Here is a 26,073-nt window from a genome sequence, read left to right on the forward strand (position 1 = left end):
AAAAGGTGTATAATGCGTGGTTAATGTGTACAGAGAAAGGGACATGAATGAGAAAATTAGGACACACATGTAATCGTTGCAGCCCAAGACAATAAACATCCCCAGAAGAATGCAAGGCACTCGGATCAGGGGATGGGAGGGATGAGAGGGGTGAAAGGGGTGAAAGGCAGGTCAGAACTGGGCCCAGGAGCGCGGACAGGATTATGGACCTCGGGCTGGCAGGAAGACGTGGGTATACGCAAAGAACCGTAGAGCGTGGGACGAAATCAACAGCCAAAAATGCGAGAGGAAGCAGTTTATGCCGGAACTCGCTTCCAGAACTTCCAGCTTTCGCGCCGCTCCTGCAGCCCAACTCCGACAAGACGCTCGATGCCCTCGGGGCCCTCGGCATTTTCGAATTTTTGCTGGTCGATCTCCTCGCCGCCCTCCTCGTCAGACCCGTTGCGCAGGACCGCCGGCCAGAGGACACCAACGCCGTCGCCGCCGAGAGTAGACTCGTACTTGTTAAAGCCCTCATTGGCGAGCTTCCTTTCTAGATCACGAACCACCTCGGGCTTGGCATCAGGCCGGAGAAGGGTGATGGCACAGCCGCCACCGCCTGCGCCGGTCAGCTTGGTCCAGCCGATATCGGCATAGTCCACAAGCTCGCGGATGCGCTCCAAGCGCGGGTGGGAGACTCCTAGCGACACGAGGAAGCCGTGGTTGATGCGGATCAAGGTACCGATGTGGGCCAGACTTTCGTCTGTGCTGCCGTCAAATTCTGGGGCATCGATGAGCTGTTGCGCAGAAGCAGTAATCTGATCGATGGCATCCAAAATTGACTGGGTCACGGCAGGGTGTCTTGCCTTGAGGGCGCCCACCTTGGCGACCTCGGTGGCTGTGGACCGTGATTGGCGGGTATCGACGAGCAGGAGAGGCAGGACGGGGAAGGTGGGGAGTGAAACAACAGTCGGTGGTTTCGAGTAGTCACTGCGCCGGTAAATCACGGCCTTGCCGCCCGCGGAGACCGTGTTATCCACGCCGCTGGGGTTGCCGTGGATGCAGAGCTCTCCGACAAACGCCCAGCGATTAATGCGCTCAATCTGCGTCTCAGCCTCTTCCGAGGGTTGGTCAGGGTGCGGTCCAGCCAACGTCCGGATCTGGAGGAGCAACGCGGCGCTCAGACAAACACAGACACTGGCGCTGCTGCCCAGCCCGGCGCTGGTGGGGATTGTAGAGCGGAGGGTGTAAATGGCGCCAGGGCTTTGCGGGGACCCCAGTGAGAGGAAAAGGTAGAGAAAAGAGAAGGCGGAATTGACGCGAGTTTTGCGTTGATCCTCCGGGAGGCCCTTAGCCACGCCTTGGAGGTGTGGTTGGATGGCCTCGACGAGCTCCGGGTCGAGCGAAGTCACGAGGTCGTAATAAAACTTCTTTTTGGACGGGCTCTGGAAGATATCCCAAGGCAGGGTATCAATGTCCCATGTGTGGGAAAGGCCAATGTCTCGAAAATTCAGGGTCACGGTGCGGTGCGACTTGGAGAGGGTGGTGACTAGCAGATACGACCGCAGGGAAATGGCCGCCGCCAACGCCGCCTTGCCATAAACCACGGCATGCTCACCAAAGACAATCACCTTGCCCGGTGCCGACACCATGAAAGCCGGCGCCATGGGCGATGAGGCCTTTCGAGTCATCCCGGGTCGCTTTGGTTTCCCCGCGCCGTTCACCTGTTCTGATTCCGTGGAGGATGCGCCGTCGGAGCTTTCCTGGCTGTCAATGTCCACCGCGGTGCCATTCGTAGGCCGGGAACGGCTTGGGAGGCTCTGGTCAGCGTCGGAGAAACGGGCCACGGTGCGGCGGGTGGGGTTTGCGGCGTTGCCGTTCAATTGAGGCGTGGCAGGCTTGGTCATGGCCGGCGATTTTCCGGTTCGGAGGGGGGACTAGTAGACGCAAGGGGGGTTGAACAGAAGAAGAACGGTCAAGAGGTAAGTGAAGCAACGAACATGGCGGACCCGAGAATATCACAAAAAAAGAAACAAAGAAACAAAAAAGAGTGGAGTATAGCGAGGCTCAGGGACAACAACGTCGGGGGATTTTCCCAATGCTCAGCGCTACTCGGTATACCATGGCACGGCACCACCCAATCACCATGTGTGATTTGGCCATTGGTCATCGGTGACTAATGCAATTGAATGGGCCTGGGTTGTGTGGAAATTATATAGAAATTAGTAGGTTACAAGATATTTTAGATCTATAGAGCATAGCATCTCTAAATACTAGGCTTGGCTCGCTGGCGGCTAAGGTCATGCACTGCCGATCTCCAATCCCATGAAGTCATCCCGAGTGCAAATCTATAAACAAGATCATATTCTAAATGCTATGTACACTCCAATATCAAAATTATAAATCGTCACAGATTCATCGTCACTGTCATGCTATTGCTGTGCACCAGCAAACACGGTGGCAGTCCCTGCCACAGCACCTCCAAGTCGCTCAAGTAGGACGCACTGTCCTCCTCACGCTGCGATGTGCCCTCCACCGGAGACGGCAGTGTTGTAAAAATCACCGCTGTTTCTCCGCTCTGCTGCACCATCAGCTCGTTCAGAATCAAATGCTGCGCGCGGCTGGGCAGGTCGTTGAAAGACAGGGGCACCGCAGCCATGCCGGGAAACCCTGATGCAGTCTGGCTGCTGTACGCGCTCGGGGAAATCGGGGACACAGCAGAGGGGCGCTGAGCATAGATAGAGTCAAGTTTTTGGAATCGCGGAGGAGATGATTCCGCGGCAAACATGATCGAGGGACCGGCGCTCTCTTCTGCGTCCGTATTGACTTTAGCTTCGGGGATAGGCGAGGAGCTGAACCGGTTGCTGGACGCGGAGCGGCTCATAGTAGGTCGAGGTGCAGGGGACTTGCTCTTGGGTGAGGTACTCTCGTCGGTTGCAATGATGGATGGGATTTGCTGGGACGTGGTGTCTCTCTGGGCTGAAGGGCCAGACGGCGCTGGTGGGCCGGTCGAGGAACGGTCGCCCGGATTGCGATCTTTGCTGGCCCCGTTCTCGTCCCGGCTAGCCAACTTGTCTGCCGGGTCATTGTCCTCGTCGCCGTCGTCGATTTCCGGGTCGCTCACGTAGGGGTCCAAATCGCTGTCGTCACTATCGCTAGACGGGTCGGAGCCATCATAGTCCACAAACGCGTCCAACAGGCGATGGGTTTGCATGCCCAGATTGACCGCTCCCAGGGCCCGGAAGCTCGACACAGATCGTCGGCGTCGAGACTGGATCAACTTCCGCAACCCCGTCACTCGTTGATATAACGGCTTCGCTCCACTTTCCTGGCTAGATGGGCCTTGCCAGCTTGGCACTTTGTCTAAACGCATGTCTTCACTTGGGCTCTCCGGGTCCTGCAGATTCGGGAGCGGGTTGCGAGCACGCAAGATCCCGTGCCACCAATCCTCATCTCGTAGAGTTGCATGCACATTCTCCCGGGCATCGGCTGTCTCTAGTGAGGTGTCCCCGTTGACAACAACACAGTATGTCTTCAAATCACCACGCGCAAGCCAGAACACCAAGACTTCGGCTTGGATCCGCAATTTCTCGAGCAATGCTTCTACTCTCCCTCTTTCTTCATCCACGTCGGTCTCGTATTCAACAAATACGGCCACCCGTAATGTGTATGTCTTCTTCCACGAAGGCACAGTATTGAGAATGCAGCCGAGTTGAAGAATCAGGGTATATGTGTCGAAGTTCGTGGTCAACACGTTCTTCTTACTTTCTGTATCGGCCCCGAGCTCGGCAGACATCTGAATCGGCCACAGATCAATATACTTCTTGGTATGTCGATCATGGGGATCGGGTAGTTCAAGATCTTCAAAACCCTTGGCGACAGCAACATTGATGCGAAGCTTGAACAGGAGATCTTCCAAAATCGTTACGTAGCTTTTCCTGCTCATCGGCGTATCAGGCCCGCCTGTCTCATGATGTTCTTCATTTTGCGGTTCAGAATAGGACGAACGACGTCGGACCTTGGAATCTCTGCGGTGGGTACCCGAGGATACGGTTTCAACCAGTGACTGATCTTGCCGGAATTGGTCGAGGATAACAATGTTGGGTCGCATGCCTCCCAGGCCAGAGTTCAAGACGATATTCCGCATGCCCCATTCTGCGGCGGGGGATATGGCGATGTTCACAAAGGCTTTGATCCGGGAGTATTCGACAAGTTTCGTCCACGCGGTCTGCTGGCGGCGAGCCTCTGGAACGGCGGCGGAGAAATCGTCGGTTACCAAAACGTGGCCGAGTACAAACAGCGACCCTTTCTTCAGCGAATTGCAAAAGGAGACCATTTTGTACTGTCTGTCGAGATCGCTCACAAAGAGCAAAATCTGGGGCCGCCAGAATTTGACATGCTCCTGGCGCAAACGCAGCAGGTATTTTCGTACCTGATGGTAGATGAGACTCTGACTGACATCTCCCCATGGCTTGGGCGGCGAGTTGTAATGGATCAGGAGAAAAAGCATGAGCAAAATTCCCACACAGCCCGTGGCATACAGGCCATCCACGAAGAACATGCTGACTCCGCTAACCAGTGTGCCGGCTGCTGCAGTCTGCCAATTGAAGTAGTGGAAAGATGGCCGAAAATTAGGCGCAGACCCTATTTTCAAGAGAAAACAGGCCAGGTTGGTCACGAGAAATGTCATCAAGTAGGTCATGGTCACGAACGATGCAATGCGGTTGATATCGAAGAGCATTGTCAGTTGCGCGAATACGTAAGTCACAATGATAGCATAGATAGGCTCGTCGCTCTTGCTGGCTCCTCGGCCAAAGATGCTCAGGCCAGGAAGCAGGCTATCTCGGGCAATCGCCTGTAGAAGCTTCGCGGATCCAATAACACCCATTAAGGCAGAGAAGAAACTGGTTGCAAATTCTCCAAGGAGAATAACGGAATCGGAGGAATTTGTCTGATTTCCTATTAGATCGTGTTGGGAACACCCTTGCTGAAACCCGACTTACTATTTGAATGACGTTGACGTTGTTATATAATGATTCTCGGGTGACCGAGGCCGCCATGGCAAAGATGACAAGTGTATACGTGATAAACGTCAAGGCCAACCCCGACAAGGTGCCCTTGGGGATAGACTTGCTCGGGTTATTCAAATCCCCTGACATGCTTGCGCCGCTGTTGGCCAGTCAGGTTACCGGTCCCATTTGTAACACACTTTGACTTACGCGAAAATGCCTCCCGTGGCAGGAAAGAGAATGCCAAAAAGATCTTGAAAGTTCTCCCTCTTCTTCATTTGGCTGCCCGCAGCACCTTTGGTCAAGTGAGGTTTGAGATTCCCAAGGAGGGTCTTGACACGAAGACCGGTAAACTCAACCCCCAGGTGAGGAGAGTAGAAGGGCTTCGCAAGAAGAGCAGACAATGGAATGCTGAAAGTTGCCACAAGCAAGATCACTAAGAGTCCGTTACTTGCTCTTGCAAAAATCGAGCTTCCTGCCAGGCAAATTCCCGTGCAAAGAAGAAGAATGACGGTTCCCCATAGGTACTGCCACCAAAAGCCTTCCTCGAGGAAGTTGGCCCAAGTGCCAGACTTGGTGCCAAAGTTTTGGGTAAAGCAGTCCACAAGACCGACAGCATTCATGCCGGTGTTGAACACGTAGCCTAAGTAAAATACTATCCCGATAGAGCCCCCAAATTCGGGCCCTAAAGATCGAGAAATCAGATAGTAGGCGCCGCCGCCTCGAACAGTCCCGTTAGTTGCAATTGCAGAAAGAGACATCGTTGTAACCAGATTGATGGTGTACGAGACAATAAGTAACCCTGCATAGTGTTAGTTTTCTTTTTTCTTTTTCGGGTAAGAAATACGGTGCGAGCCTGACCTAGTATACCCAACACCCCGGCCTGGCCAAGAATAAATCCGAAGCGAAGGAACATGAGGATGCTGAGAACATTCAAGGTTGTCGGAACAAAGACACCAGAAAAGGTGCCGAGCTTCTTAGGCTCATCCACCGAGCGGGATCGATGGCCATTCTTGTCTTTCTTATCGGCGCTGGATTCACGGAGAGGGCCTGCAGACAAAGGTACATGGGAAAATATTCTCTCTCCATTCTGTTCATCGTCTTGTTCATTCTCCGGATCTTTGCTCCACCACCGAGAGAATTCACGGAAGAAGTTGGCCGGTAATGAATGGCGTTGGCGCTCCGCCGGCTCCGAAGACGAGTTCAATGGCTCATATGGACGAGACCAAATGGTGGGTGCCCAGGGAAAGAAACTGCTTCGATCGTCGGACACGCCAGGGCCCGAGTCACCGGGAGCGAGGCGCGAGTCATCTTCTTGAGCGGTGCGAGTCGAGAAATTCGGCCGTCGGCGAGCCATCGAGTGGCGATCCCCGACTTGTTCCGTCATCGGCAGCGACTGTCGCTCTCTTGAGCATGGAGACGCGGACAGAAAATATAGGCCAGGAGTCCCAATGACACTATCAACGCCGGCAACAAAAACAATCTATTGAAAACAGGAAAGATAAGAAACACCACGCGTCTGATGGATGACGTTGGCGGACAAACAGTGCAAATCGACTCGCCGCACTTGGAGACGATCGGCCCCAACGCTGCCTCTTGGCGGTCCGCGTTTGAGACATCTCGTCGCCCGCTCTTCCCCGGACTTTTCCCCCTAAACTAACCATCGTGGGCTGCAGGGTCACTCCAGAAAAATACAGGTCCCTATGCCCATTCTCCCCGCCGAGAACGTGGACATTGTGAGTGATCGCGCTCCAACATGGCAGACAACGGTGAGGGTTCGTCGATGAACCCACCTCGGTCCATGCCGATTTCTACCTCGTCGATTCGCTCGAGATCCCCTGCGCCTGATGCAGGGAGTCGACAGGCGTCCATTGCTCGACTGGCCTCCCCCATACCCTCTCCGTCTCTCGGGACGTCCATCTCGTCTCGACAGGGTATTCCTGCCAGCCGACCTGTCACCAGCACCAGTAACGAACATAATTTCCGGGCTGTCAACGACCTATCTTCGCTACCGGGTCCTGGGCAGTCGATGATTGCGTCCCAACTCCAAGAAAGCCTTGGTCGCTCGCCTCCGAAGTTTGGTACCCCAGCCCGGCAAGGCGGGTCCCCGGCGCCGCACTCGACTCTAGATAATCGGCCTGTGGTTTCGCATTATGGTTCCTTCGACCATAAAAACGGCTCTGACTCTCCGGGTGTGGTTCCGTATGAGGATCCCGAAGTGGTGAGAAGGCATCTGGTGCTCCCACAAAACGACTCCGAACACCGCGATACCCACTCGGAAATTGCAAATAGTTTTGGCGACGATGAATTCTCGAGTTTACAGCTCCAGGGCGGCGATATCACGCGGCAGGTTTATCGGTGGGCGGAAGATGCCGACCCCGGGCGATTTGCGCGCAGCAAGAGTTTCAGTGTTAGTCGACCAAATCCAGAGAATGAGACGGAAAATATCCACACAATCCGAGTCCCGGGAGGGTTCCGCAGAGACTACCTCCGAAGGACTGTGGGAAGTCCGCAGCGTGGAAGTGCCACAGGCTCCAACTCAGGTGCACCACATGGCCCGCCTCAACTCCCAACTACGAGTTTCTTGGAGTTCTTGACGCTTTACGGTCATTTTGCTGGAGAGGATCTGGAAGAAGATGACGAGGTCCTAGGACCTGACGAATACTTCTCATCTGATGCCTGGGAGGAACCGGATGAAGGCCGGGAATCTGGGGAAGACGCGGCACTACTCCAATCGGACAACGCAGGCCGAAGGAAGCGAAAGCACAAGCAGCGTGCTCCTGCGGGTACAACGACCACAACGGGTGCAGTGCTTCTGCTGCTCAAGTCGTTCGTGGGCACGGGCATTTTGTTTTTGCCCCGAGCGTTCTTGAACGGCGGCATGTTGTTCAGCAGCATGGTGCTTCTGGGTGTCTCGATCCTGAGTTATTACAGCTTCATCCTGCTGGTCAACACCCGCATGAAGATCGATGGATCTTTTGGTGATATTGGCGGTATCTTGTTCGGAAAGCACATGAGACGCATCATTCTGGGATCCATTGTTCTGAGTCAATTGGGATTCGTCTCGGCGTATATCGTCTTCGTCTCACAGAACTTGCAGGCGTTCGTGTTGGCCGTGAGCAAGTGCAAATCCTTCATTGACATCAAGTTCATGGTGCTGATGCAGCTGGTTATCTTCCTGCCTCTATCTTTAATTCGCGATATCAGCAAGCTTGGGTTTACTGCGCTGATTGCGGACGTCTTCATTCTGCTGGGGCTGCTCTACATCTATTTCTACGATGTGAGCACGCTGGTTAACCAGGGCGGCATCTCGGATGTCATCTCCTTCAACCCGTCCACTTGGTCGATGTTCATCGGCACTGCCATCTTCACTTACGAGGGGATTGGCCTCATCATTCCAATCCAGGAGTCGATGAAGAAGCCGCAGCGGTTCCCAGGTGTCCTGGCCGGCGTAATGATCATCATCACCTTCATCTTCCTTTCCGCAGGTGCTCTGAGCTATGCCGCCTATGGATCGTCTACCAAGACGGTGATTCTTCTCAACCTTCCTCAGGACGACAAATTCGTCAATGTTGTCCAGTTCCTATACTCGCTCGCCATTCTACTGAGTACACCGCTGCAGCTCTTCCCTGCCATTCGCATCATGGAGAACGAGCTTTTCACCCGCAGCGGCAAGTACAATCCGTACATCAAGTGGAAGAAAAATGGCTTCCGCTTCTTTTTGGTTTGCATCTGTGCTTTCGTCGCCTGGGGTGGCGCCGATGACTTGGACAAGTTTGTTTCGCTGGTCGGAAGCTTTGCTTGTGTTCCGTTGATCTACGTATACCCGGTATGTCTTCTCTTTCAAGATTGTTGCTTTATGACAGAGAATCCTGACTGACTGATACCCCGGTATAGCCTCTTCTCCACCTCCGAGCCTGTGCCCGATCCAAGCGCCAGGCTGTCGCAGATGTCGTCCTTGCTGCCTTCGGCGTCATTTGCTGCCTTTATACAACTGTTCTTACCATCAAAAACTGGATCGGTGCCGAAGTCATCAAACCCCCGGGATACTGTGATTCCCACTGATCTTTTTCATGTTCATTTCTGGCTATTTTCTTGGTTCACTGTAAAGCCTAGCGAGCCCTCTTGTTTCGGGACTCATCGGCCTTTCTTTCTGTCTATTTTCCATCCTAGACGGTGACATACCCTTGGATCTTATATTCTGTGTTGGCACAGATGGATGGGGAACGACTGCGACTTTTTTGCTTGTATAATTATCTTTTGGTATTTTTTGGATGTCGGCTTATTCGGGGTGCAATCTGGATAATCGAACAAAAGAAATTGTTGGTGATTAAAGTGAAATCCAATTCAACCGCCATGCAGACTATGTACAGAGACCATGACCAAGGCACCTGAATACAGGAGTAATCTGGACGCCTTGAATCACGAGAACCCCCATGCCATCATCTCCTTTGCTGGATCAGTAAAATATCACAAGTTCCCTCCCACTCTATATAAACCTTCTTCTCTTTTCTCTTCTTCTCAATCAGCCCATCCAAAGAATCCATCGGCAGGATGTCAGGATAAGAGAAAAAAAAGACCAAAAGGTGCAAAAGAGATGCAATGCCGTGAAATCGAGGTAAATACATGAGAGTGAGAAGAAGGTATAGTATACAACAACAATCCCATATCTACGCCCCGGCCTCGGTAGCTTCCTTGCCCTTCTTGGCTTCCTCGGCGAGCTTGGCTTCGCGGCCGCCCCAGCTACAACAATTGAAATATGTTAGCACTTGCTTGCCCGATGTATTCTCCCAACACTAAAAAAAGAAAGCAAAGGGAGAAAAGGATAGGGAGGTTTTCGGGTAACGCACTTCCAGTAGGACAGATACCGGTATCCCTGGGTAGTCTGGGCACCGAAGTTGGTCAAGTGGCAGGCGAAGAGGAGGTAATTCTTGGGCGTGATGGCGAGCGAGTAGCGCATAAAAGTAGCGGCGTAAACTGTGAGAGCGGCAGTCATGGTTCCGGAGATGCTGCACAGACGGGGAAAAGGAACAGATTAGCGATAACTCGTTCCTGGGATTCAATTGCGCCGGAAACATCCCCCACTCCTTGATACGCGAAAATCAAGTATGATGGAAGTCGCTAGAAATCAAGGTGCCCGCTCGTCACTCAAAACACATACATCTCAGGGTCCTTCTGCGTGTCCATCACAGCGGCGAACGGGATACCGAAGTTGGAGACCGGGCCCCAAAAGTCTAGTTCACACCCATTGAATGTTAGCGAGTTTGTTTAAATAGATATCCCAGATGCAGCGAATCAATTTGTTGTCGAAATTTTTCTTGGGTGGAAAAGGTTGCGATATATCATCGCTGGCCGATCTCGGTCCGGGAAATGCTCCGGGAAACTCGGTTGAATGTGGGAAGTTGGGATACGCACGGGTTGAGCAGACATAGTCCAGCACCTTGTTGGAGCGGATCTTGGCATTGATAGCCTTGATTGCAGCAGCCATGGCGAAGTTGCTGGTGAATGAAGCACACAAGACGAATGACCGGAGGTGGTGAAGTTGGGGTCCAGCGGATGCGGAATTGCTCGACTCACCCGACATGGACCGCGTCACGTGATGGCTTATCGAAGGATGTTCGTTCCTAACAAGAGGTGTTTTCTTCGAGTTATTGGAATGAGTTGGAGATATTGGGGTCAATTTTATGCCTTTGGTTTTCTGCTTTACTTTCAATATACTAGTTTGGCGAGGATTACCGTGAATAAATGCTGTTGAGTTCTGTTGAAGTTTCAGGTATATCTCAAGATATATCTTGAAAAATGCTGCGAACAAAATACGTTTGATAAGACCAAATTCCATGAAAAACAACCCATATTTTATTTTTCGGAGACAGAAGCCAGTCAGATGGTAGATAGAATTATTGTAGCCTAATGCGAATTGCGAAAAAAAGAATTCCGGGCGTTTTCTCCCCGCTCTTGCACACAAGACCTCCATCCGCATGCGCCGCAACGCCTGGCCCGGTAGATTGTGGGATATCTAACATGTAGGGTCGTTTCCCGCTAGAAGTGTTGATCCTAGTTCCCACCCAGCATCGAACTGTGTCGGGGTTTCTCCCAGGTCAAACCAGACCGCCGAAAGTATGAAGCATGGACAAAATTTGTTGCTTGGTTAAAAGTGTATCAAATCATCTGCCGCCAAAGCCCGGGGGCGGGTATCCCCGTCCCTGACCCGGAGGCTGGAAGCCCGGCGGAGGTTGGAAAGCGCCCGCTGGAAGAAATTGTATGTTAGTGGGGACACGAAAAATGCGCTTGGAGGAGCAGAGGATCACTCACGAGGGCCGCCCGGAGGAGCAAAACCAGGAGGGGGTCCGAATCCAGCTAGAAGTTGAGAACATCAGTGTCTTGGTCAAGCATCTCTGGATCGAGCCGACAAAAACTTACGGGGTCCACCCGGGGGTCCTCCACGTCCGGGGAATCCTGGCGGCGGTGCACCGGGGAAACCACCTGGCGGGAAACCAGGGAAGCCACCAGGAGGTGGCGGTCCCCCGACACCAGCGGCAGGGCCACCGAGGCCGACAGGCAGACCACGGCCAGCGGGCTTGCTGATACCGGGGCCGGCGGCGAGGGTCGCAGCAGCGCCAGCGGCTCCCGGACCAGCGGTACCGAGTCGCGCAGAGGGGTCGGCAGGCGGCGGGCCATCCACAGAGCAGGAGATGACCTGAGTGCCACGAACGATGGTCAGGCCGAGGGTTCGCTTCTCCTCGGCTTCGACCAGCGGGGTGTTTGTGGGACCGGCGGCGGGCTTGGACTTGCGCTTGATGCGACGGAACTCTTCTGTATCGGCGAGTACGAGGTTCATGTGCTGTGAAAATTGAATCGTCAGTGGGCGAGTCGTCAATGCCAGCTGGAGAGAAGATAGTACCTTATCGAACGCCAGCATTTGACCGGTCATCTGTCGACCGTCGTTGAGGGTCACCCTCATGCGGTAGTTGATCTAGCAAACATGTTAGTGTCTCCAAGCAGCATAAGAGCCTGGAAAAGGTCGAACTCACGAGGTTTTGCTAGACACAAGACGTTAGCGACTGCCATTGGGCACACGATCTGGGATGGAAATAGGGACGCGGAAACTCACCATCTTGCTCTGCTTGTTGGCGGCCATAACGAGAGTGTGCGCACGAATGCGACTTAAAAGACCCCAAAAAATTAGGACGCAGTAGACAGAAGGCCTCTCTCTGCGGTGGTAGGATCAAGCGAGATGCGAGATCCGTGGGAGCTCGAGCTGTGACGGGGACTTTGCTGGTTCTTGATATTCGGCTGAGTCATCCACACGGATCAGTCAGCGACAGAAAATCAATTGACTGACATAAGCGCCAAGCCACTAAGGGCTGCCTCGCTTCCGACTCCCGTGACTAGCCCACACAAACCGTATTTGCGCTTTTTGATTCCGGTGATTCTTCCATCCCAGTCGACAACCACTCCACGCCACACCAGTCGCCATGGTATGTTGATATATCCATCAAAACAAAAAACCATAGCAGTCTTCGCCAGTGCTTGTTTCTAACACAATGCAGTCGGAAGGAAAGGACAAGAGCGCCAACCCCATGCGCGAGCTGCGCATCCAGAAGCTCGTGCTGAACATCTCGGTCGGCGAGTCTGGTGACAGACTGACCCGTGCCGCCAAGGTGCTCGAGCAGCTGAGCGGTCAGACTCCCGTCTACAGCAAGGCCCGCTACACCGTCCGTACCTTCGGTATCCGCCGTAACGAAAAGATCTCCGTCCACGTTACGGTCCGTGGCCCCAAGGCCGAGGAGATCCTGGAGCGTGGCCTCAAGGTCAAGGAGTACGAGCTCCGCAAGCGCAACTTCTCCGAGACCGGCAACTTCGGCTTCGGTATCAGCGAGCACATCGATCTGGGTATCAAGTACGACCCCGGCATTGGTATCTACGGCATGGACTTCTACTGCTGCATGTGAGTTTCTAAACCCCCGCAGAAGAGAAAGGCGGAAACAACGAATGAAAGCCTCGAAAGGATGTCGACTGACAATCTTCCAGGACCCGTCCCGGTGAGCGTGTCGCCAAGCGCCGCCGTTGCAAGGCCCCCGTCGGTGTCAACCACAAGATCAACAGCAACGAAACCATCAAGTGGTTCAAGAACCGCTTCGACGGCATCGTCCGGTAAATGCCCGTCAAGAGTGTTGGGGCGGGGCCGGTTGAGACTGTGATTTACGATGCATCGAGGGAACCAAAATTTTTCTCATCCCGAAAAGAACCCAAAAATTCCGGCCCAGGGCGGGGACCTGTCGAACACACGACGGGCTTCTTGATCTCTCCCGTCGGGCGTGGTCTTTTTTTACTCTGATTTTTTCTACCACGGCAAACCAGGATAGGCGTGTTAGAGACATGAATTCACTACTACCACATTGAACCCCCGCTTTCTCCTTTTCGCAATGAAGGCTTCACGAAGGGTGTTGTTTTCCGCATAACCATTGCTGAAAAGGCTGGCTGGCCACTTTCTCTCTTCGAGGGATTGCTGGTCTTGCCGTGACTCGGTTGACGTGATGCTTTTGTGCCTCTCAAGTCAAAGAGTCGGTTCTCTTCCTCGCAGGATTGTCTTGTGTTGGAATGAGTTCCATATCTTGGCCTCTCTTGTCCGTCCCTATCTCCAATTGGTGCCGCTTTTCTTGTGTAGCCGTAGATGCTTGTAGTGCGTAGATCAAACGCCCTTAGGGGCATGTTCCCTAGGATGAAGTATCCGCCATTCCGAAGAGTCTGGGTCAATACTTGCCCAGTATGTGCCCTATCCACCTCGATGGTGATCTATGCCTAGGGCGAAGCTTATCTGCATACTGTCTTGAGAAAGACCAAGCCCTGGACCTGTCAAGGCCAGACGGAACGTGCTCTACCAGTACCAGCTTGCCGGTAGCAGCAATGCTTCCTGCTAGGCATATGAGTTACCTAACTCTTCGTGTTCCTCTGGTCTGGATACGGATCTATCTGTCTGGGTCCTCCGATACATGATTATCACCACCTTCTTGAGGCCACATTCCCAATTAGGAGAGGGGTTGCACTCTTTTGTTTTGAGAAAACTCCCCTAGTGTCCAATCAAGAGTTCATGGTTGGTACGGTGACCTTGTCCTTTTCTTTTCAGGGTTCTTTACTTTCTATTTGTGTCTAATCCGATACTTGGCTATATTTCTTTTCAATAGGTAGTGATGAATCTGCTTATTTGATCTAACAATCAAGATATATCATACCATAATGAAGACAACAAGAATAGATATTGGAATAAGAAAACATTGAACATTGGTCAAAGATACCACATCATGTACAATCAGTCAAGTAGGTACAATTTGATACCCATCAGCACCGAGCATTCCAACCCAGTTCTTCCAAAGCTGACCCAGAGCAACACAGGTAGTGATGAAGCCTTTCCACAGACAACGAATTCCAATTTCATAACACAAGACATCAGAAAAAAAAAAAGCCGCAAAGTCAAATAATCAAATGGTCATCTCTTTCTTCGTCTCGTTGTTGTGGGGGTTTGCATTTCTCGAGATATCGGGTCAATTCCACAAGGAATATTTAATGGCACGGGTAGTCAAAAAGAAGAAAAGAAAAGAAAAGACAGGAGAACTGGGTTGCCTTGTTGCAACTACTTCCCCCGTGTGTACCCCTCCCACAACTTCGAAAAGAAGCCACCCTGCTGCGACTGCTCATTCCAGCTAGCCCGGCGCGAGACCATGTCCGGGTCAGTCGACTGTCGTTTTTGGGTTTGGAGGTTGGAGAAGAGGGCCCCCGACGAGCTTGTGCTGGAGCGGCGGCGCTCGCTGACGCTCGGCAGGGTAGGGCTAGCAGCGGTGCCTCCAGCGTTGTTGGCATTGTTGGCGTTGCTGGTAGCAGAGGAAGTGGAGGTGTTGGAGTCCTGGAAGAACAACAAGATATTGATTAGCATTGTTGTTACTCTACATATAAACCCAGCAACTATATTTAAAAAAAGGGTAGTTGTAATGCAAGGGACTGAAGATATGTAGAGAAGTGTATAGGGATTGACATACCCGTCTGGTTGTTTCCATGCCTGGAAGCATTGCCCATGCAGCTCGTCCGCTGGGACCTTTGGGCCCGCCCTGCACCCAGACGTTGAGGTGTTCGTGGCGGTCGCCGGGGTTCCCGTGCCAGTGGCGGCGTGTGTCGTCAGACATGTTGGAGATCTCGAATAGAGCGGAGTCCGTGGTTATGGTTTTAGGAACTGGAGTGGAGTGGATCAAGAGTAAGTGGAAGGTCTGTGAGGAAGATGGATAAATAGAAACAGTGGACAATCTGAAACCAGTTGAGGTTAACCAAAAGACCCAGAAACACTATTCAAGATATATAATAAAACAAATGCTGAGGTCGATGTAGGGGGGCAGAGTCAAGGACGTCATGGCACCAGACCCCCGGGGTGGATGCAGTATCCACGGAATGAGAGATGGAAGGTAGTCTAGATTGGGAATGGAATGGCATGGAACATACCAGAGGTATTGGTTATCCCAGTAATTCGAAGTGTGTTGTATAGAACAACTATGAGCAGGAGAGTAGGGTTGTGTCGATGGGAATGAGGATATGAAAGAGTGTGGGAGGGGATGGACGTACTATATGGGCGACCGGGGCATTACTGGACTCAGCAATCCGACTTGGTACTCCACAGCATCTCTGGCCATCATCCCTGCCTGTTAATATTCTTGTGGGGACACGCAATACCCGGATTCAATCCATGGATACCGGCCTAGGACTATACAGATACAATTGGCATGCTATTCTCAAGCACATTTAAACTAGAGTGATATAGTACCAAACTACTACATACTCTATAGCCAAGTGTGTCAATGCATAATCATAATGGTTGAACTCCTGAAGGCCCGGGGAAGTGCATCTTGACGTAACAAAGAATGCGGGGAAAGCTCCATGGCAAACCGTCGATCATGCCGCTTCTCGACTTAACCAACGCAGCCCGATTGTCATCATAGCCTGCTGCGGCTCTCTGCCTCGTTTCGGACTTCGCTTAATACTTTCCACACTCCCACGCCCTCGTCCCACTTCGCATCGCCGCGGATTTCGACTTTCCCATCTTTCGTCAGCGTACGAACACCCTGGTACCCGCTCGTACCCCAGCCAAACCCATCTAGCTGAACTGCATTTGGGCCCTGGACAAAGCGGCTAAGGGGGCCGATAAACGCCTCGTGAACGATCTTCTTCTCGGCAGGAGTGAGAACTTCGCCATTACCCCAGAACCATACTGCATAGTCCGATGAGTGCGTGACACCCCACTCGGCGGGCAGGCTGACGCACTGGGCCCGGAACTCGATGCGGTACCGGTGCAGCAGGTGTGATGCATCGACGCCGCCCGAGTTGAAAGTCAGAGCATGAATAAGCCCGCGCTGCATCTGGTAGACCTGCATGTCTGCGTAGATTCTACCCCAGGCGTCCGACGCCCAGTCCTCGCAGTCACTCGGCAGACGCCCACCAGGGTAATATAGTGGGAGGAGGGTATCAACGATGTGTTCCGGGTAGTCGGCGATCAGACGTGTGCGCAGTCCATCCAGCGAGTCTGTCGTTGGTGGGTACCAGACCCCGTATAGGAACCGCTCGTCACGGCATTCACCGAGGATCAGCCGCACGTTGCGTGCCAGCAGCCGCCGTGCGAACTCGCCATTATCTAGTGACTCGAACAGTGTCGGCAAGATGAAGCCCGTGTCAGTCGTGGGCCGGAATTGATGCACCTCGATTGTCTTGGCCGCGTCCAAGAGTTGCTTGGCTGGCGTCGAGCGCAGGCGAGTAATCTTCTCGGATGCAGACAGCGCGGATGGAATTCCCAGCGCCGAAAGAAGCTGATTGAATTGAATCTGAGACTCGGTGGGCTTCTTGGGCTGCACCGCCGGCCCATTGGACCAGATACATGCCTGGCGGATGATAGCCTTGTCGTCTGGTTGGCGAAGATCGTAGGCCAACTGATGGAAGACGGAGTTGGCACCTGGTTTTGAGTGCGATCAGCACTTATCCATGGTTATTTCATCGGATCCTCCATTGGCAGTCCTACCTGCAGAATACCCAGAGATGGTGATATTATCCAGATTCCCTCCAAACAGAGCGATATTCTCCTTCGTCCACTCCATGGCCAGCCGCTGGTCCCAGAACCCATGATTGCCCACTGTCTCCCCAGCCGTTGCAGCATCCTGCCCGAGCTCCGCCGAGTAAAGAAACCCAAACAAATTCAGCCGGTACGCCGGCATAACAACCACGCACTTGAAATCCGTCTCGCCCAGCAGCGCTGCCGCATTAAAGGTATTAGGCGAGCCGAACTGAAGCCACCCACCATCTGAGACCCGATCAGCAATGAGCAATAAACACCAACCATTCCTCGTAGGCGTCGAGACACCCATGTACAGAAGAACGTACGAATGAACATGAACACCGGCCACCCTCCGCGCGGCGGCTCCCCCGTCGGCACCCACACATTACACTGGAAACAGTCCTCGTTCCACGCCGCCTCGTTCTCCGGCGCAATACTAAGAAACCCAGGCTGCGGACATAACCCCGCGCCGCCGTCGCATTGGCCCGGCGCATCCCTGCTGCCGTAGACAAACGATGCGGGCAGTGGACGGGCGCGACGCCAGCGCTGCGAGGGAGGCAGAGCGTAGCGGACACCACCGAAGAAGTGACATAGATCCTGCGATTCGCGGCTGTCTCTGTTCTTCCGCGTGGAGATGGTGACGCCCTGGACGACGCCGCGGTGGGCGAGGGATTTGAGGAGCGGGCGGCGAGTGGTTTCCATAGCCATTGCCTTTTTGCACTATGCACTATGCTTCTTTCTTATAGTCCCCCTCTGCTTCTGTTGGACTTTATATCAGACGAAACAATGAAGGATTTAGAAGGGGGAGAGAGAAGTCGAAGAGTGTCACGTCAATTGAACCACGTGTCTTGGCGGGACTTGCTTGCCTCAGCTGTCTTCTTCCCTTCCAGCCCTTTTTATTTGCTTAAAAAGAACTCCGGGTTTCATTCCGCCGGCTCGTTCGGTGACTCCGACCGGAGATAGTCGTAGCCGAGATAGCGAGGCGATTGAGGTGTTTTTATTGGCATAGCAGACGAGCGGATCGGCAGGGAGAGTTGGGGATTGGAGATGGGGAGCTGAGGAGGGGGGAATTCGGGGTCAGATCTGGGTGCCGAGCGGTGTTGGTCATGTACCATATTCCATGATCCTACAATTACAGAGAGTTTAATGAAATAAAAAGCAGTTTATTAATATAAAGTAAGAATGTGAATTAGTATTCAAATTCAAAAATTCACATATACAACAGAACATGATTGGTGATTGCAAGTTCCTTTTCACAGGGGTATACTATCTCCCCGCTCTATGCATAGTTACCCACTTTCCAAGATAGATAGCTCTTAATCCATTCAGACAGGGAACTAGGTATTCTTTACTTCCCAGCATAAGAAAGATATTTCTAGCATTGGGTTAGAATGCTATAGCAAACACCTATAACCAACTCTACGAACAACAAAAATAAGACTCAAACCTCCAAGCCTATTTTTTCCGAACAGATAGAGTGAGAAAAGAGAGAGAGAGAAAGCCTCCCAAACCTGTCATCAGTCATCAGTCATCACTTCAGCAAGAATCCACCACCCAGTATCAGTAACAAGCAGCCGGTAACCCAAAAACAGATCAAGATCACTCCTGAGTTTCATCAACCTTTTCCCTCTTAATCCCGACCATCTGCAACATCTCACCCCAAAATCCAATATCCCTATCAAGAGTAGTCAGCTCATACCGCTCGATAGCGGGGCGATCCCACACGAGATCCGCCTCGAGCGGGTTAACGAATTTCGTGCGCTTGATGAGCTTCCACCCGCTGAAGGTCAGGATCGCCAAAAACACCATGGCGTAGTAGGTGAAGAACGTGCCGACGTTCCAATGGCCCGGCAGAAACGTGCTGTAGCCGTAGCATGTCACGACGCAGATCATCCAGCATAGAGCGAATACTGTGCTCCATGGTTGCAGGTACCCGTAGTAGGGTAATTCGCGGCGGTTGACGCCCTGGGCGCGGCAGGCGCGGTAGAAGAAGAGGAAGTTGACGCAGATTACGATGTAGTCGATGATGCCGCCGGCGGTGACGATGTTGACCAGCCTGTTGTTGCTGAATGTGAGTATTATTTTCTTCTTGCGGGGGTGCGTGGCAGTTTTATATCCAGGGGGTATTATTTACCATGTGAGAACTTGGTTGGCTCCGTTCGATAATTGCAGCAGCGATAGTAGCGGGAAGATCATGACAATCGCCAGACAGTAAATCGGCACGCCGTTGCGGGAGCACTTGCGCAGAATCGTGGGCGCGTGGCTATCGTGTGCCAGACCATGGAGTGTCCGCGTCGCGCAGTAGGTGTACGCATTACCAGCCGAGTAGATACTCGTGAACAGCAACGCATTGACTAGATGCGGCAGCCCGCTGACCCCCATGTTCTGCATGGCAATCACATACGGCGAAGCGGCACCGGTGCTGCTGCCGAGGTTGGCCTTGAGCGTCTTGTCGTTCCAGGGAAGGACGATGCCGACACACAGCGCACCACCGATGAAGAAGACCCCGAAGCGCACATAAACCGCTTTGAAGGCGCGCTTGAGTGTGATGCGGGGGAGCTTGGCTTCGCCTGCTACCATGGCCATGTACTCGGGGCCCACGATGGCGAAGCTGGCGGCCCAGAGGGCGGCTAGGAAGCCTTCCCAGCGACCTTTAGTTCCTGTGCTCAGGTGCTCGACGAATGAGCCCTAATAAGCACCCAAAATAGAAGTTAGTACCAAAGTCAAGCGATAGTAAGGACAAGGCTGAAGGCCTACCGGGTCATTCCAGTACCGGAAGCCGTAGGCGTCGTGGGTGGGATTGCCCCCGACCATCGTCACAAAAGTGAACGAGAAGACGATCATCATCAGCAACAGCTTGCCCCATGACAGCCAGAATTCAGCCTCGCCATAGTATTTGACAGCGGCAACATTGATCATACTTTAACAGAGCGCATAAGGGCATGGAGTTAGTATGAGAGTGAGTCAAGAGTAGAGTCGCGTAGGGGTGAAAAGTCGCGTGGGGAGGAAACAAGAGGAGCGAAGGGAAAAAGAGAAGAGAAAAGAAAAGAAAAGAAGCAAAGAGGCAAGGAAAAAAGATACCCATAAGTCACAATACAAGCAGCACAGATAGCTCCGGCCGGTATATCATCGCGCCAGAACTTCAAAACCAGATTGAGGGCACTGATCTCAAACGGGATGAGAATAGCCTCATAGAAAAAGAAGTTCCAGCCCGCCATGAAGCCCCAGGCATCGTCGACCCAGACAGCAGCATGGCGGATAAACGACGCATTGACCGGCATGTACACGGCCATCTCGGCCATGGCGTTGTTGACCAGCGCCAGCACGCAGGCGTACAGTCCGTACGCCAGCAACAGACTGCCCGGCCCGCCCGAGTGTAGAGCGCCGCCGATGCTGACGAACATGGCGGTGCCGATGGAGCCACCGATGGCGATTAGTTGGATCTTGCGGTTACTCAGGTGTCGCTTCAGGCCGTGGTTGTCGTCGAGGACTTCGCCGCTGTCGAATTCCGGGCTGCTGTGGGCTTGCACCACGGGGTCTTTGTACTTGTCTTCTTCCATGGTTGCCGCGTTGGACTTTTCTTTTTCTGTGGTTTGTCATGGAGTTGCTCACTGGGTCATTCGGGCTGGCGCATGGGAATTAATTTTCGCTTAGGGGGGATGTCGCTGAGGGCTTGAGGGCTGTAGAGAAGAGGGAAGAGGGAAAAGGGAAGAGAGAGGGGAAAGTACTGTTTTTTTGGTTGACTTTGCAATTGAACTTTCGAGGGTCCTTTTTTTTGTTTTTTATTTTCCTTCTCTTTTTGCAAGGATTTTTTTTCCAGGTTCACGCCTCGCCTTGATAAGCCCTTGAAGCCCTCCAAGCCCTCTAGTACAGAGACTCGACAAACACTAGTATACACTCGGACTAAATCCAAGCTACCACTCACGCTGATTCGCACAAACAAAAGTGCCCGACCCCACAGCAATCTAAAGACGAATCTAAAGCCAATTTTAATGGAGCGAGTGGCGAATAATAGCGCCAATAGTGAAAATGTCTTCTCCACGTGTGCCACGCGGACTTGCTTCACTGTCCCTCATGCGTTGATAAAACCGTCTGGCCCTATTGATTTAAAGCTGCATATAACAACGGCAATAACAGATAAAGTAGTCCATGGATTAAAGAAAATACCTCTACTAGTGGTAAGGGTTAGGGCAAAGTGAAAAAATAAGTGAGACCTTTCTCTTACACCTTGGCGCCCAGTTCGCCCAGTTCGCCCCCTACAGGGAGGGCACGGTCCGCGGGCTACTTTAGGGATGCCATGCCCTCCAGCTTCTCGATTATGTGGAAGTCGACTGTCTGGTCAGTCGTTGGACGCCACGGATCGATCCTGGTTGCCACCGGCCGCCCCGTCCCACGATGCGAACTAAATAGGGTTAGATTGGACATGCGCGATTTCATGCTGGCAAAATCCTTTGTAGTTTTGTCTTGCCAAATACATATATATATATTAGATTGGTGGTATGGTACCATGAGCGAGCGGGTGCCATATAGTCCTGGAGGGAAATCTATATGCCCTTGGTGGCAAGGGTAGCGGTTCTGGGTTTAACTGCTAGACCTAGGATTCTTTTTCCACCATTGAAATAACAATATTAACAATCGTTGTATATATATTGTGTCTATATATTTAAAAAATAGACTCACTGCATCTCGGGAAGGGTGGACGGCTCAAAATGACGTTCAGGGGATATGACCGTTTTCATCAAGGTATATCCAAGTTAGGGTTCAAACACATGGTTAGGGATAGTATAGTCTGTGGCAAGGCCGAGTCTCAGCGAAAGCAACAAGCCAAAAGCTCCTAGCAGAAAAAGCACTGTACGTAGACTTTGAATATAAAGAATTCCTAAGACTATTTGAAGGAACCGACAGGAAAAACAGAAACAGAAAATCCCAACTTGAAAATAAAAATCCCAAAACGCTGATCGTTCACGTCGCCTCGTGCACGGGGGAGTTCTTGTTCTTGTACAAAAAAAAAAAAGCAATTTCTACGCCTTGACGATCTTACAGACCAGGTCCTGGCCGTCGACCGAGTCGCCCTCCTTGACCAGCAGACCCGAGACCTTGCCGCTGTGCGGGGCGGAGATGACCATTTCCTAGAAGAGAATTGGAATTAGTAGATGCACAATATATATAGTAGACCAAAAGGTAAGGGGAAATCAAACGTACCATCTTCATGGCGCTCAGCACCGCAATCGGGTCGCCCTTCTTCACATCGTGGCCGTCGTGCACGCGGATCTCGACCACGACACCGCTCATGGGTGCGCCGACCTGGCTGCTGTCGGCGGCATCGGCCTTGGGGCGGGCGATGTTGTCGACGGAAGCGTTCTGGTCGTCGACACTAACTTGGCGCACTTCACCATTGACCTCGTAGAAGACTTCACGCTGGCCGGTCTGCTCGGACAGCGGTCCAATGGCCAGCAACTTCAAGATCAGGACCTTACCCTGCTCGAGCTCGACGTGGAACTCCTCGCCGATCTCGGGACGGGCCAGGAAGTAGCGCGTCGGCAGCACAGACAGGTCACCGAACTTCTGCACGAACTTGCGGTAGTCCTCGAACACCTTGGGGTACATGGCATAGCTGGCCACGTCGCACTCGGTGGCGGAGCCGAACTTCTCGCGGATGTTGTTCTTGATCTGTGCAAGGTCCAGCGGCTCCAGGTACAGGCCGGGGCGCTTCTCCAGCTTGCGGCGGTTGCGCAGCGCGTTGGACCGCAGCGGCTCGGGGAATCCACCGAACGGCTGGCCCATCAGACCCTCGAGGAACTCAAGGACCGAGCCCGGGAAGTCCAGCTCGGCGGCGCGGGCCACCACATCCTCGGCCGACAGTTTGTTCGAGACCATGAACTGGGCCAGGTCACCGACGACCTTGGACGTCGGCGTGACCTTGACGATGTCACCCAGCAGGTCATTGGCCGACTCGTAGGCCTTCTTGGTTTCGGCCCACTGCTGGCCCAGACCCAGCTGGCTGGCCTGGAAGATAAGGTTGGTCAGCTGGCCTCCGGGAATCTCGTGCTCGTAGACCTCCGGGTCGGGACCGGTCAGACCGGCCTCGAAGGGAGAGTACAGCAGACGGAGCTGGGCCCAGTAGGTGTCAATGGCGCGCACCTGCGCGAGATCCAGCTTGGGGTCCTGCTCAGTGCCGTGGAGTGAGGCCAGGATGGCACCGATGCTGGGCTGCGAGGTCATGCCAGACAGACTGTCGGTGGCGGCATCGACGGCGTCGGCACCGGCCTGCGCGCAGGCAATCATCGAGGCCACACCCGTTCCGGCGGAGTCGTGGGTGTGGACGTGGATGGGGAGGTCGGGGTAGCGCTCACGGATGGCACCGATCAACAGACGAGCAGCCTGGGGCTTGAGCACACCAGCCATGTCCTTGATTCCAAGGACGTGGGTGCCCAGCTGGACGATCTTGTCGGCCAGAGCCAGGTAGTACTCTAGGTTGTACTTCTTGTTCGGGTTCATCATGTCACCACTGTAGCAGATGGTGGCCTCGACCACACCGCCGGCCTGCTGCACGGCCTTGATGCCGACCTCGAGCTGGTCCACATCGTTGAGCGCATCGAAGACACGGAAGATGTCCACGCCGTACTTCTTGGCCTGCTTACAGAAGTGGTAGATGGCGTTGTCGGGGAGGGAAGAGTAGGCCACGCCGTTGGCACCACGCAGCAGCATCTGGAAGGGGATGTTGGGAACAGCCTTGCGCAGCTTGCGCAGACGGTCCCAGGGGTCCTCGTAGAGGAAGCGCATGGCCACATCGAAGGTAGCACCACCCCAGCACTCCAGACTGTAGGCGTTGGAGAAGGCGTGGCTGGTCTCTTGGGCAATGTTGAGCATGTCGATAGTTCGCACACGTGTGGCGAGCAGCGACTGGTGGGCATCACGCCAGGTGGTGTCCATGATCAAGCAGCCCTTGTTGCCGCGCACAGCGCGAGCGAAGGCAGCCGGGCCTTCGCTGTCGAGGATCTGCTTCCATCCCTGGGAGCAAGGCTTGGAGACATCAATAGGTTTGCCCGCAGCATCCACCAACCGGGGCTTGATGATCTCGCCCTTGAACTTGGGCTCACCAATCTGACCCTTGATGCTGCTGCCATTGACAGCGACATCACCCAGGTAAGCCAGCAGCTTCTGGGCACGGTTCTGACTGCCGACCAGGGCGAACAGCTCGGGGGTGTCATCAATGAAAGTGGTCCAACAGGTACCATCGATGAAGGTCGGGTGGCTCAGCAGCGAAGCCAGGAAGGGAATGTTGGTCTTGACACCGCGGATACGGAACTCAACGAGGGCACGCAGCATCTTGCGGCGACTGATCTCGTAGGTGGAGCCACGGCACGTGCACTTGACCAGCATGGAGTCGTAGTGCGGCGTGATGATGGCACCGGCGAAACCGTTACCACCGTCCAGACGAACACCATTTCCACCAGCGGACCGGTAGACCTCAATCTTACCGGTGTCCGGAGAGAAGCCCTTGGACGGGTCCTCGGTGGTGATACGGCACTGAATAGCGAAACCGCGGGTAGAGATGCGGTCCTGGGTGAGACCCAGCTGCTCGAGCGTGGCACCGGCGGCAATCTGGATCTGAGCGGCGACGACATCAATGCCGGTGATTTCCTCGGTGATGGTGTGCTCGACCTGGATACGCGGGTTGATCTCAATGAAGTAGTAGCGGTTCTGCTGGTCGACCAGGAACTCGGCCGTACCGGCGTTGCGGTAGCGGACGGACTTGGCCAGCTTGACGGCATCGGCAAGAATCTTGTCGCGCACGTCGACAGGCAGATCCTTGGCCGGAGCGATCTCCACGACCTTCTGGTGACGACGCTGTACGGAGCAGTCACGCTCGAACAGGTGCACGACGTTGCCCTGATTGTCACCCAGCAGCTGCACCTCAATGTGTTTGGGCTTGTCCAGGAAGCGCTCGACGAAGATGGTTCCGTTACCGAAGGCGGTGCGAGCCTCCGAGGTAGCACGCTCGAAGGCATCGCGCAGCGAGGCCTGGTCGCGGACGACCCGCATACCACGACCACCACCGCCGAAGGCAGCCTTGATGATGATGGGGAAGCCGTAGGTGTCGGTGAAGCCCTTGACCTGCTCGTAATGGTCGACGGGCCCGTCCGTACCGGGAACGACCGGGACATTGCAGCGGATGGCGGCCGCACGAGCCGACACCTTGTCACCAAGGGCGTCGATGGTGTCGGCCGTGGGGCCGACGAAAACAATCCCCGCCCTTTCGACCTTACGGGCGAATTCGGCGTTCTCGGAGAGGAAGCCGTAGCCGGGGTGGATCAGGTGCACACCGTGCTCCTGGGCGATTTTGATTATTTCATCGCCGGCCAGGTAGGCACCCACGGGCGTATATTGACCGCGGTGGCCAATCATGTAAGCCTCATCGGCCTTCTGACGGTGCATGGACAGACGGTCCTCGTGCGAGAAGACCGCGACCGTCTGTAGAGACAGCTCGTGGGCTGTTCGGAAGATCCGAATGGGGATCTCACCACGGTTGGCGACGAGGATCTTCTGGAAATGCATAATAGTGGAGTTGGCACGCAGGCGTCGGTGGACCGAGTCCTGGTGGTGCTCCAGATGGTCCTCAATGAAGTCGGACTCATCGATGGCGTTCTCCGGCTGGCGGTGCGGGGCAGCCATGGTGAATGTGGGGGGAAGGAAGGGAAGGAAGAGACAGGGAGGGAGAAGATTAATAGGAACTGGAAAGGATTGACCGTGTTAATGAACCGGTCGACCAATGCCCGGATTCAATTGCAAGCAAAATTTCCAGGTGACTCACTGGGGAAGCTGGCTCGCAGCTCCGGATTGAACTCCAGGCCGATGTCGGCAGAACACAGCGCAATTGCTTGCCCTAGTGCAGAATGGAAAAAAAAAACGCCGGCCGCCAAAGTTCCAGGAGAACGGCAATGGGGATTTGGAGATTTGAGATTTGAGAGAGAAGAGAGAAAGATGAACGAACTCACA

At 53.6% G+C, this 26,073-nt stretch overlaps 10 protein-coding genes across 10 annotated transcripts; 2 read left to right on the forward strand and 8 right to left on the reverse strand.

Moving 5' to 3' along the window:
- Positions 1 to 296: 296 nt before the first annotated feature.
- Positions 297 to 1,886, reverse strand: erg12 (mevalonate kinase; the record flags this gene model as incomplete). The annotated part of the gene is made up of 1 exon (XM_056656037.1): positions 297 to 1,886. One exon carries the CDS (start codon positions 1,884 to 1,886, stop codon positions 297 to 299), a length of 1,590 nt encoding a protein of 529 aa, XP_056511650.1.
- A 500-nt stretch (positions 1,887 to 2,386) lies between these two features.
- NUU61_005456 (putative cation chloride cotransporter) lies at positions 2,387 to 6,375 on the reverse strand (the record flags this gene model as incomplete). Its single annotated transcript, XM_056656038.1, has 4 exons — positions 2,387 to 4,930; positions 4,983 to 5,148; positions 5,199 to 5,790; positions 5,859 to 6,375. The coding sequence occupies 4 exons, from the start codon at positions 6,373 to 6,375 to the stop codon at positions 2,387 to 2,389; spliced, it is 3,819 nt and encodes a 1,272-aa protein (XP_056511651.1).
- Positions 6,376 to 6,744: 369 nt separating this feature from the next.
- Positions 6,745 to 9,053, forward strand: NUU61_005457 (putative amino acid transporter; the record flags this gene model as incomplete). Its single annotated transcript, XM_056656039.1, has 2 exons — positions 6,745 to 8,817; positions 8,886 to 9,053. 2 exons carry the CDS (start codon positions 6,745 to 6,747, stop codon positions 9,051 to 9,053), a joined length of 2,241 nt encoding a protein of 746 aa, XP_056511652.1.
- Positions 9,054 to 9,658: 605 nt separating this feature from the next.
- Positions 9,659 to 10,476, reverse strand: NUU61_005458 (pyruvate transporter MPC1; the record flags this gene model as incomplete). Its single annotated transcript, XM_056656040.1, has 4 exons — positions 9,659 to 9,731; positions 9,839 to 9,997; positions 10,150 to 10,222; positions 10,404 to 10,476. 4 exons carry the CDS (start codon positions 10,474 to 10,476, stop codon positions 9,659 to 9,661), a joined length of 378 nt encoding a protein of 125 aa, XP_056511653.1.
- Positions 10,477 to 11,152: 676 nt separating this feature from the next.
- Positions 11,153 to 12,126, reverse strand: NUU61_005459 (small nuclear ribonucleoprotein-associated protein; the record flags this gene model as incomplete). Its single annotated transcript, XM_056656041.1, has 6 exons — positions 11,153 to 11,235; positions 11,301 to 11,345; positions 11,409 to 11,829; positions 11,890 to 11,961; positions 12,020 to 12,028; positions 12,100 to 12,126. 6 exons carry the CDS (start codon positions 12,124 to 12,126, stop codon positions 11,153 to 11,155), a joined length of 657 nt encoding a protein of 218 aa, XP_056511654.1.
- Positions 12,127 to 12,463: 337 nt separating this feature from the next.
- NUU61_005460 (60S ribosomal protein uL5) lies at positions 12,464 to 13,146 on the forward strand (the record flags this gene model as incomplete). Its single annotated transcript, XM_056656042.1, has 3 exons — positions 12,464 to 12,466; positions 12,539 to 12,936; positions 13,020 to 13,146. 3 exons carry the CDS (start codon positions 12,464 to 12,466, stop codon positions 13,144 to 13,146), a joined length of 528 nt encoding a protein of 175 aa, XP_056511655.1.
- A 1,473-nt stretch (positions 13,147 to 14,619) lies between these two features.
- Positions 14,620 to 15,166, reverse strand: NUU61_005461 (uncharacterized protein; the record flags this gene model as incomplete). Its single annotated transcript, XM_056656043.1, has 2 exons — positions 14,620 to 14,889; positions 15,023 to 15,166. The coding sequence occupies 2 exons, from the start codon at positions 15,164 to 15,166 to the stop codon at positions 14,620 to 14,622; spliced, it is 414 nt and encodes a 137-aa protein (XP_056511656.1).
- A 798-nt stretch (positions 15,167 to 15,964) lies between these two features.
- NUU61_005462 (putative carboxylesterase) lies at positions 15,965 to 17,781 on the reverse strand (the record flags this gene model as incomplete). The annotated part of the gene is made up of 3 exons (XM_056656044.1): positions 15,965 to 16,974; positions 17,041 to 17,319; positions 17,400 to 17,781. 3 exons carry the CDS (start codon positions 17,779 to 17,781, stop codon positions 15,965 to 15,967), a joined length of 1,671 nt encoding a protein of 556 aa, XP_056511657.1.
- Positions 17,782 to 18,672: 891 nt separating this feature from the next.
- Positions 18,673 to 20,633, reverse strand: NUU61_005463 (general amino acid permease; the record flags this gene model as incomplete). Its single annotated transcript, XM_056656045.1, has 4 exons — positions 18,673 to 19,129; positions 19,208 to 19,761; positions 19,831 to 19,993; positions 20,155 to 20,633. The coding sequence occupies 4 exons, from the start codon at positions 20,631 to 20,633 to the stop codon at positions 18,673 to 18,675; spliced, it is 1,653 nt and encodes a 550-aa protein (XP_056511658.1).
- Positions 20,634 to 22,094: 1,461 nt separating this feature from the next.
- NUU61_005464 (pyruvate carboxylase) lies at positions 22,095 to 25,749 on the reverse strand (the record flags this gene model as incomplete). The annotated part of the gene is made up of 2 exons (XM_056656046.1): positions 22,095 to 22,202; positions 22,276 to 25,749. The coding sequence occupies 2 exons, from the start codon at positions 25,747 to 25,749 to the stop codon at positions 22,095 to 22,097; spliced, it is 3,582 nt and encodes a 1,193-aa protein (XP_056511659.1).
- Between the last annotated feature and the right edge of the window lie 324 nt (positions 25,750 to 26,073).

The sequence above is a fragment of the Penicillium alfredii genome (genome assembly GCF_028826965.1).
Source record: "Penicillium alfredii strain IBT 34128 chromosome Unknown utg000007l_segment0_segment0, whole genome shotgun sequence".
NCBI classification, from domain to species: Eukaryota; Fungi; Ascomycota; class Eurotiomycetes; order Eurotiales; family Aspergillaceae; genus Penicillium; species Penicillium alfredii.